The sequence below is a fragment of the Barbus barbus genome (assembly GCF_936440315.1).
Source record: "Barbus barbus genome assembly, chromosome: 15".
NCBI classification, from domain to species: domain Eukaryota; kingdom Metazoa; phylum Chordata; class Actinopteri; order Cypriniformes; family Cyprinidae; genus Barbus; species Barbus barbus.
The window spans coordinates 14,823,468-14,834,291 of record NC_136743.1 but is presented as its reverse complement, the minus strand read 5'-3'; the positions used below and the strand labels follow the sequence as shown (position 1 = coordinate 14,834,291).

Genomic DNA, 10,824 nt, shown 5'->3' with positions numbered 1-10,824 from the left:
GGTACGCAGCCTTCAACAATTACATAACTTTGAATTTATGATGGCGTTCTTCAGGTATTTCATTGGCTGATCTAGCACTTTTGGGACCAAAAACCTTGCAAGTGCAGACAGTTAATACCAAGGATACTAGTCTACACTAAAAATAAATTAATACAAAAAGAAAGTTATATGTTTGTTCTATAAATTATTGAGTTCTAAAAATAATAATTTTGAATAAATAATGAATGTCCAGCGCTCTCTCCACCCTCAATACCACGACTGAGGTGCCCTTGAGCAAGGCACCGAACCCCCAACTGCTCCCCGGGCGCCGCAGCATAAATGGCTGCCCACTGTTCCAGGTGTGTGTTCACGGTGTGTGTGTGTGTGTGTGTGTTCACTGCTGTGTGTGTGCACGTTGGATGGGTTAAATGCAGAGCACAAATTCCGAGTATGGGTCACCATACTTGGCAGTATGTCACTTCACATTACATTTCCCAAAAGAATGTAGATTCCTGAATATATCCTTGTGATATGTAACATTTTTCCCACTGCGCACAGAGAGCAGACATGTTAAACAATGCAACAATATCAGAGAAAGCAGTGAGCATTGTCATTTTCCCCCTCAGTGATTTGGCTGACACCCATATCCAGACCAACTCACAGAGCAAAGCAATCATGGCGTCTCCTGCTCCTTTACTCTCCCAAAACAGGATCTGCCCCTGTGCTGCCGTCACAGCGGCGCATGCGTAGTTCTGCATGGAGGGAGCTGTGAGGGAAGGGTGCGAAAGGCATGCCATCATGCTTACCCAGCGGCCATGTTCAAAAGCCCGACTTGGACAGACATGGGACATCAGAACGAAACAAGCAGACTGTGCTGTGAAACGATTTGGGACAATAAAGTCTGTCTTTTTGCCATTGCATCTTACATGCCTGTTAACAGCTCCTCACACAAATTATTCTGAACAGGAAAAAGTGCCAAGTATGAAAACAAATGACTCATTTATCTGAAATATTTTATTTTATCACGGGTAAACGTTTCATAAATAACATTGGTAATACCATAGTTAATGCCATGAAACTAAATTGAGGTTAAAATGAACTAAGGAATTAAACATGTAAATTAAATTACAAGTCATCGGAATAAAATCAGGTTCAGTAGATATATATATATATAAAAAAAAAAAAAAGGTAAGCAGTTGTAATACGCTTTATGAATGTCAATTTTTATCATCATAATTTTGAAGTTACTAAAAAATTCTAAACAATAACACTTTAGGAAAATATTTGATGTCTTAATTTTTGGTCCAGGTTTTTGAGTGTTCTTCAGCAGATGCTAATCTGGAACTAAAGTTCGCTGTGCTGGAAAACGGAGCTCTTACAGTGACCTGGATGTGTGAAGAAAACAATAATGCATAGAATTACAGAAACATTTGAAACAAAAATGTAATGTAAAAAAGACTAAGCTTTTAACTGAGGTTCTTGCTACATTCCTGAACGTTCAAAAACAGTTTTGTTTTTGAATTGTTATATAGTCACTTGTTTGATAGACTTTTGAAATCTTATTTGAGAGTGACCACTTGCACAACTACTTGCATAACCCGATAAACAAGTCTCTAAGATTTAAATATGGCAGGCACAAGGTTAAAAAAAAATCTTTAACAGTATATGCATTTAATATACATTGAATTGACATTTACTATGCACATTTAATTTTATAAAACTAAACTGCAATGCAGTTTTTACAGGTTGCAAGTTGTTTAAGGCATAATTCGAAAAGAAAAAGCTACATTTAGGTCATACATCTCATAGGGTTAAGTTGATTTTAAAAGCAGAAAGTAAATAATAAAAACAAAATCTTTGTTGACTTAAATCATGATCATTTAAAAACTGCATTGATATTTGTATGCAGAAAAGCACTAGAGAAGTGCATTAAAAAGTGGAACACTGTTTATGCACAAAGCAAATCAAGAAAACACTATGGTTCAGGTTTTCAGTGTAAACATGTTTAACACTAATGAATGAAAGAAAGTATGTCACATCATACGTAAATACCTGATACTTCACTGCACAACGTCTTAGCCACATGGTCTGCCTCACTGGTGAAGAGGGAGATGATATCATCTTCCAACTCTTCCACAATGCTTTCACACTGCAAAACACATTTAAAAAAATAGTCATGAGCATTCTACGAACAGTAAATAAGAAAGCAGCAGTGGCAAAGCACATCAGTGAAAATACAGAAACGGGCAGCCATCTTTAGCACTACACAGTTGGCAAGTCTACCATCTTGAATGGTTCACGAGGCAACTTACAGGCAAATGGCATTGTCATTTCACTGTGGTCTAAAAATACAGCCATCTTGTACAGAACACATAAAAAAAAAAAAACATTGTCGAATATAAAAGCTTACAGTATATGACCTAGACATTATCTTTGTATTTAACAGGGGAAAAAAAGTTAACAGCAATCATGTAACAAATTAAATAATAATAACAACAACAAATAAATACATTTATAATAGTAAAAAACAACTAAATCTAAAATTATCATAGGGCAGTGTCATTTTGTTTAGGAAAAAGATGTCAGTTTTGATCATTCATGAAGTATCTTCAGGTTTATGTAAATGTTTCAAAGGCCTTCAGAAAAATCACTACAATTTATTTAAACTTATGTTTTTGTAGTTTGATACTACACAACTGTCATATGATTAAAACTAAATCAAAATAATTTATATGCAAATAAAAAAAGCTTCTGAATAAATGTGGGTAACTCACTTTTTAATGTGTATATAGGCCTATATAGGTATCAAAAATACTAATATACATAAGGACAAATCTCTCAAATTTATACTCACAGCAAACTTCAAGGCACTAGAACTCTCTGGTCCATCAAACTTAAAATTTTTGAAATCGGGAAAATTCACGCCATCATTTCCTCTTGGTGCAAATCTCTTGTAGCTCTTTTCTTTGGTGTCCGGGTCCTCATAGAGAGCATAATCACTCATGCTATTGCAAACTTCTTCCAGCAGTTCAGTTAAGTAAGTCTCAGACCTAGCCAGAGGAACCTATCAGAAAAAGAATTCAGAATAAAATTATAGAAAAATTAGTTGGCCAAATTACCAAAACCGAACCTCTCCTAAAAAAAAAAAAAAAAGAAAAAAAGAAGGGCACTGAGGTCACTTAGATGACCTTTCCTTCCGTTCCCATCTAAACACATCCCCTGTGCCACGACGCTGACTTTTAACCTGCATCTCCAAAGTTGCAGAAGTAGATCCCCTTGCCTTGGCAACAGAACAAAAAAACACTGTGGTGTCTAGACAGGTCAAGGTGCACCCTGCTCCCGCCCCTTTGGCCTCCCCCGGAAGGAGAAAGGGGAAAGGGTGACGGGGGGCGGAGAGAGTGAAAAGGCTGGAGAGCGGGGGGTAAGCGGTGGGGAGGGGAGTTGTCAACAGCAGCCAAGTGCAGGGTAAACAGCGGAGTCCCATCCTTTGGTTCTCTCGGGCAGCTCATGTCTTCCACCCTCCAATGATCAAAGCAGGAAGTCTTCCTTGTCAGGCCAGTCAAAGGGTGGCGGGGTTGGGGGCGAGGGGGTTATTGGAAAGAGGACAGGTTGCAGATGAGCTGGATTTTCTTGCAATGTAGATATATCCCTGACCCCATTGTCCCCTTTCAGACACAGTATGGACCCTTCCGGTCTCACTGATTACATTATGAGGGCGTCTCTACCCCCTCCACTCTTGTGAGGCTCGGTGACATAAAGAGGCTTCCGTGGCTCGCTGCCATCTGGTCACAAATAAGATAAAAGGTCCCATGGAAGGACAGCAACCTATCCACACATCCCCCATCTTTTTAATTAAAAAGCTGAATGCGGTTCGATGGACCGCAAGATAAGACAATATACAAAAAACTACGAGCAAGAAAATCAGTGAGCGAAGGAGCCGATAGGTGCAGGATGTTTAAAACCCATCAATATCAAACAATGTGGGTGTAACGACATCCTCGGCATTAAAACTGAATTATCATATTTTCACCAATTACACTCCAAACTCATTTCAAAAATTTAGAAGACTTTGGGCTAATCACCGGAGAACAATCAGAAATATTCTGTCGTGCACAAAAGTCCAAAAGCAATAAAAATCTCGCCTTTGGATCTAGCGGAGGATGGCTTGTGTGCCGCATTCTCTGCAGAGTCCTTATCATGCAATCCTGAAAATGGAGGGGAATTAAAGTCCTCCCCGTAACAGTCTGAAGGGTTTGAATAGAAGCTGTCAATAAAGAATTTCTGTAGGAATAAAGGGGGGGGGGGGCAAGGCAGCCCAGGCAGAGAAAAGGCTTCTCAGGGATGCCATCCTTCACTGAATTCCCATTGGAGAGCCAGGCATCATTGTAGTGTTGGGACACAGGCCATTTCATTTTGCTGCCTTAATTCCCCCCAAAAAACGGCTAAAAAGTCTAAAAATGCACACAAAAATACATATAGATTAGATATAGGATCTGATCGAGAGTTGTTGAATGATTATTCATACATAAATTGTCCTTTCAGCAAAGCTGTTGAAAGTTATCTTTGGTGAATCTGCTGAAAACATGGGGCGCGTCGCAGGGGTTCACCTACAGCTTCTGGGCAAGTGAACCAAGCCAAGTATGAAAAGAGAAACAGGGAGGGATTTTGCGAGCTTTAATTAGCATTTATTTTTAAGTGAAGTCACTCTCAGGGAAGAGTGAGTGAGTTCTGCTACACTGCTCCTGCTTTGCTTCCTTATTATTGAAGAGAAATGGGATACTAAGGAACCATGGATCGGTATCATTTTCCGGCACCACTGTTATGGTGGTTATGTGCGATAAGTAACTATGCTAAACAATTCAGTACAGCACAAAAACGGTTTCGCTCTTCAGAGTGGCATTTGAGAGCTGTGGCTTTTTTTAGACTTGTTACAAGCTACACAAATTGTATTGCGATAAAAAATAAAAACTTGATAGACCAAAATCTTGTTACAGCTCCCTGAGCTGCAACTTAAAGCATAATATGCTATTAAAACCCAAATTCCTGACTTCACCTCAATGAGCTGATAAATGACAAATTAAGAAAAAAAGACAGATGCATGAAACAAAAAATTAAATACTTCATTAATCAACTGTTTCATCTGCAATGAAGCAAGACATAACAGATTTAACAGGTTTCTTTCTCATTCCCTAACAATACCTGTAAGGTTTGTGTTTTTGTTTTTTTTTTTTACACTCAAACAGTGTACATGAATCAATAGTAAAATTCAAGCATCCCATTCCCAAGTCCCAAGCATCCCAAGTCCCACCATCAATTAGGGCAGAGCATTACTATTGTTGCATTGCAGGCTGACAAACATTTTACCCACAGTTGAAACGGCCTAATAGGGGAGGGGAAAAGTCAGAACTGAACAAACACTTGTTATTAGGCAGCAGTTACAATCAAAAGGGGATTAACCCCTAATCAATAGTGGAGTCGGGCACCTAATGACAGTCCCTGGATACCAGGGGTCAGGGCTTAGAGTTCATTGGGTCTGACCTTTACACATTGACACCACTGCTGAGAAGGAAACAGTAAAAATGGCTCCCTTTACTCAAGTAAACAGAACAAGCTTATAAAGACCAGGGAAAAATTAAAGAGTTACGTAATGCAACTAGCCTAATCACAAAATACACAAACCTCAAGAAAAATAAAATCCTCAATTTACAATTACATCTTAATAAAAATTCATTTTAAAACTGAAACTTACAATTCAGCTCTTATCAGTATATTGTAGAGTATTTTCAGTCTGTGTTAATAATGTAACTAAAAGCTCATAATAAATACAGTGGTGGTAAAGGCTGAAACATTGGGGCACAAACAGGAATGATGCAAGTTCTATCTTCTGTACAGATTAACCTTTTCACAATTTATCACAATCAAGGTTGTGCTCTTGAGCAAGACAAACCCCAAGTTGCCCGTCAGAACCATCCTGGATGAAGAGGAAATGACTTTAGAGGAAACTGTAAATGAGAAATGCGATAAATTGATTCTGGAGCACTTAACAGTGCTTATCATACCTTTTTGTCTGTCAGACTTCCATCGGGTTTAAGTCTGAATCCACCAACATGAATCGTCTTTTTTGGATCAGTTTGACTGATTGAATAGTTCATCTCCTCTGCAATTGCCATGCAGGCTAGGGAGAAAAAAAAAAAAAATAATAAAAATAAAATTCATTACAATTCAATCATTTAAAAATCTAATGGTAGTGATAAAGGTGAAAAAAAGGTGAAAAGACGGCTTAACTTTTTTTATGAACATCTTGACAATATACAAATTAAACATTACCAGCAAGAAATAGAAGTGTATATAAAAAAATAAAAAATTAAAAAAAAATTAAAAAAAATTGTAGCAACCCATTGTTATACTGCATAAATACGGCTAAATATACATTTCCCATAAGATAATGTTGTATACCTACTTGTACAGTTAATGATCAGGCCTAGATTTTTAATTATGGCTTGTACTTAAATCATCTGAACTAGAATCAAATTTGTATCAACTTTTTTTTACCTGCATTGCTGCATGTAATTTTTTAATGGAAAAATGGCAATGGCAAAAAAATCCACTAGCTATGCTTCTGGTAAAATCTTGAGTTTACTGGTGCTTAGTCATGCTGGCTATATTACCATGGCAACTGCCAAGCCTGGGCGGAGCTTAAAGTAGGATTTATGTGAACCAAGCTTTGCACTCTTTGATTCTCCAAAAAGGCTTGGTCCTAGCATTAGTTTCACAAAGTTGTATTATTTTGTAAAACTAACAATATTATTCCATAATAGAAACTAACAGGGCTTTTTTGAAAGAATCTTAGTCCTGCAAAGTGACCAGAATGGAATAAACATTTAAATTGTACATTTACCATTCAAATTAACTTCGGAATCCTCTGAAAGTAAGAAATGAAATCTATTCACATACAAGATAGTAGAAATAGTTTCAATGTTGGTTTAATGCTGGCCTTTTATAGCAATGATTCATATGAAAAACTAGTCAGTAAAATTATTAACCTATGAGACATATTTGCTTATCTTAGTTTAGTATAGCTTAATTTAGGATGTAAAAAGAATTTAGTTTAGAAAACTAGATTAGACAAGGCAAGCAAAACACACACACAAAAAAAAGTGTAATAATAATAATAATAATAATGTTAAGATGCGGAAATTACAGTTAAAAAAATTATTCGACTAAAGACCTACACTGTATACTGTAGTCATCATTACTAAGATCTAAATATGCTTGGAAAAAAACGAGTAAAACTTGCACAAACTGCATCAATGCAACATAAGCATAATCTTATGATTAAGTGCTATGTTGAGTTTTATTCTTTTGAAGAACTGCAAGTAATCTGTGAAACCAAAATATAGAATACAGAATAAATAATACTGCAAGGTGTGATGTATATAAAACTCACAATAAGTTTGTTATTAAAACGTTATGGAAAAGACCACAGTATGTCCTATTCCAAATGACCAATCCAATTTAAAGCAACATGAAAATATTCATTTATTATTTAGAGCTCACTTCAAAGTAGTTTATATCCAGCCGACATCGCTTAAAAGCACAAAACACATTTTAAAACCAAATATTTCCATGACGATATTAAAAGATAAAAAGGAAATCTGTAGTACTTTTTCATTTTAAAAACTAAGTTTTTAACTCAGCAGCTCAACTACAGTTCATCTCAAATAGAGTTTTTTATATAATACTTTTTAAAGCACAATTAGTTACCATTGAACAAGTGGTTGTCTGCCTCAGAAACTTTTAAAATGTCAATTTAAAAAAAAAAAATTATAAAAAAGGGGAGTATTTGCATTGTTTTCAGGGCATTTTAGTCAGTGTAAAATTTCAACCTGAGTGAAACGTGTGTGTGTGTGTATATATATATATATATATAATAAGTTAAACTATTTAGTGAATTTGGTATCTAGCAAGCAATTGTTTTTTTCTTTTCAAAAGGTCAAATCAAATGATGAATGGATAAATTAAGTGAAAAACTGCTCAATTAGAATCATGAGGTGTTGAACAGAACAGAAATTCCTCAAAAGTGACTGTTTACATACATCTTAATAATAATAATTCTGAATTATGCCCTTATGAAAAAACCTTGAATATCTTTGTTTAACCCATCACTTAGAAAATATTAGCCATATAAACGCTTGATCAAACTACTTCATGTTTCTGAATAAATTACCATTTTATTCATGCGCATGATCCCCTTTATCTGCATTGATGTCACAAAATGTTTAAAAACGTGGCAGTTTAAAAGAAAGTGAAAATTAAGAGATAAAAATTACACTCCTGGTAAAAAAGTTAAACAACTAGAAACAGTTGTTGTAATTCAATCATTACTTATTATATCCTTAAAAATCATTTGCGTTTTATTTATTTAGAATCTCCACGTAACATCAACTTACCTGAACAGTACAACGCTTCATCCTTTGACTCTGTTGTACTGGACAACATGAACACTGCCGCAAGAACAAGGCAAACCCGTTTAATCCATGGTGACATGCTGATGCCCTGAATGAGGTCATTGAAATTGCATTATTTCATTTCATAAATACACTCACAGAACAATTATACTGAATAGTCATCACAAAAAGCTAATGGTAACCAACATAAGAAAGCCCAGTCTGAATGAACAACTGTATAATTGTCTAAAAGATCTTACTTAAGCAAACACTTAGCTATCATACAAATATATCCAAATTGGCGCCCACTAGTTAGTCAAACGGACTGAGTGTATTGGCTTTGCATATATTAAAAACAGTCTGATGTTCACACAGCCCTGTATGGACAAAAATATGGGATAAATTAATTATGAATAATGAATATGGTACCATAATACATCAATGGTGTCTTAAGAATGACAAATCTCTGAAATGCCATAATTACAATAAGTATTAATTTGACATAATTTCTTAAACAAGGAGCTTCCCTGACACAATAATGGGGTGTGTCATCATTACTAAACTCTTATAAGGACAGAATAGTGTGTAGTGTGTAAAGGGAATAAAGTATGATGCATCTTCCTTAAGTGAGATTTCAAAAATACACAAACCCAGCTGGAATAGTGGCCAAGACACCTCAGAGGGAGCATTTTAAAGTCTTCAAATGATTCCAAGTACTCATCAGATGTATCTTATGCATAATACGTATTGCTGCTCTTCATTCAGTTAAACTTTTTGAAAACTTTAGGGACTTTTCATAAAGTTCTGAATGAACTAGCGCCCCCAATTGACCAACATCACTCTTTTTGTCCATCTACTGTGTAATTTCCTATTAACACTAATATTCTGATAACGGACCCATGGCAACATATTATTCTCTGTTATTTAAATAGGTTAGGATGCATTTTAAACTAATTACTAGTGTAAACACATGTAGCCAATACGAGAAGGTGTCACCTGAATTCTCTTCAGTAAAACTTGGTGCACCTGCTCCACCTGTTTCAGTTGTTCAGGTGCGTGTGAGTAAATGAGCAGCTAAAAGAAACTAAAAAAAAAATTACATATTTGGGATTGTATAGGGTATAGTGGTCAACCTGTCATTTTAAGCTTATTAAACTCACACATTATGGAAAGTCAAAGTGTGTACTGTCTTACCTGAGACGCTACGTGTGAACAACAAAGGAGTGAGTGAGGCACGGGTAAAAGTTTTCGTTGCTACAACAAATGACTGAGACGAAAAAGGGTACAATCTCGGCACCAGATGGCTTACACAAAAACTCCCAAAAATCCGTCCCAAAACTGAATTACAAATGCACTTCCTATACAAAAACCGCAACGACTACCTACGTGCCGCTCTGTCGAGCTGCCACGACCAGCAACCTTGCTGGCCGCACTGAGAATTGACAGCTGCGACGTCCAATTAAATCACAGAATTCTGACTCTTATCCAATGAGCGCAAAGAATGCCTAGACGTTGAATACCCGGATTAGAAAGTTCCCAGACACCACTCGACCAGACAATGGGAAACATTCCAGCCACGTGACAATCATGCATCTGTAGGAATCATCTGGGCCACGTTCAGCCCCGAAAAAAACGGTGCAAAACGTTTATTAAACGGAGGTTCGTTGAACACCTTGTTCTGATGACGCAAGAGATGCAACTATGGCAGCTGAGAAGGCCACTCTGTGTGTTCTTTTTGAAGAATTATCAGAGCCTGATGAAATTGGTATAAATACGTGTTTAATACCGCAAAATACTCTCTACGCTACAGTCACTGTCCTTGCCGTCCAGAATAAAAGAGAACATCCCAATCGAGTGAAGGGGTTTGTGGAAACTGTGGTTCCTAATTATTGTGATCCAACATTTGCCTCGCATTTCAGGATGAAAAGAAATTTCTGGTGAAGGATAATCCACTTCTTACCTCCGAGCCTGTGTTATGATCTATATGACCTTATTATTTTTATTGTGAGTATTAGGCTTATCATTATTGCTGATCATTGTTGTTGTGCTATGACATTGTAATATTTACCATTATATAATCAGAGGAGCATAGAAAAGTTTATAAAAGTGTCACTCCACAATACAATAGCAATATATGTATAGCTTTTGTATGTTACATTAATCAGTGTCTAGCACACCTTCCTGGGGAAAGGATATGGACTAGAAGGCATTGCAATTACTACATGATATTTAGACAGACTTTCTAAAGAAGTTCAAGATATAAACTTGTGCTCTTATTATTTCAGTTATTTTGCCTTTAATGTAAATAAACGTGCAAACAATATACTTGCTCTTGTGAATTTATTTTGATTACATTTACTTACAAATTCATCATTATCATGTTGATATGCTATGTTAC

General features: G+C 36.2%; 1 protein-coding gene across 2 annotated transcripts; it reads right to left on the bottom strand.

Moving 5' to 3' along the window:
• Positions 1–974: 974 nt before the first annotated feature.
• LOC306881132 (protein canopy-1-like) lies at positions 975–10,092 on the bottom strand. 2 transcript variants are annotated; one of them, XM_079435050.1, is made up of 7 exons: positions 9,621–10,092; positions 9,423–9,510; positions 8,430–8,535; positions 6,039–6,154; positions 2,834–3,043; positions 2,032–2,128; positions 975–1,364 (listed from the first exon to the last, which is right to left on the bottom strand). In XM_079435050.1, exons 3-7 carry the CDS (start codon positions 8,524–8,526, stop codon positions 1,324–1,326), a joined length of 561 nt encoding a protein of 186 aa, XP_079291176.1. In that variant the 5' UTR covers positions 8,527–8,535; positions 9,423–9,510; positions 9,621–10,092; the 3' UTR covers positions 975–1,323. The 2 variants fall into 2 exon arrangements, with proteins under 2 accessions (XP_079291176.1, XP_079291177.1); XM_079435051.1 differs by lacking the exon at positions 9,423–9,510 and having other exon boundaries at positions 976–1,364; positions 9,621–9,860.
• Positions 10,093–10,824: the final 732 nt, after the last annotated feature.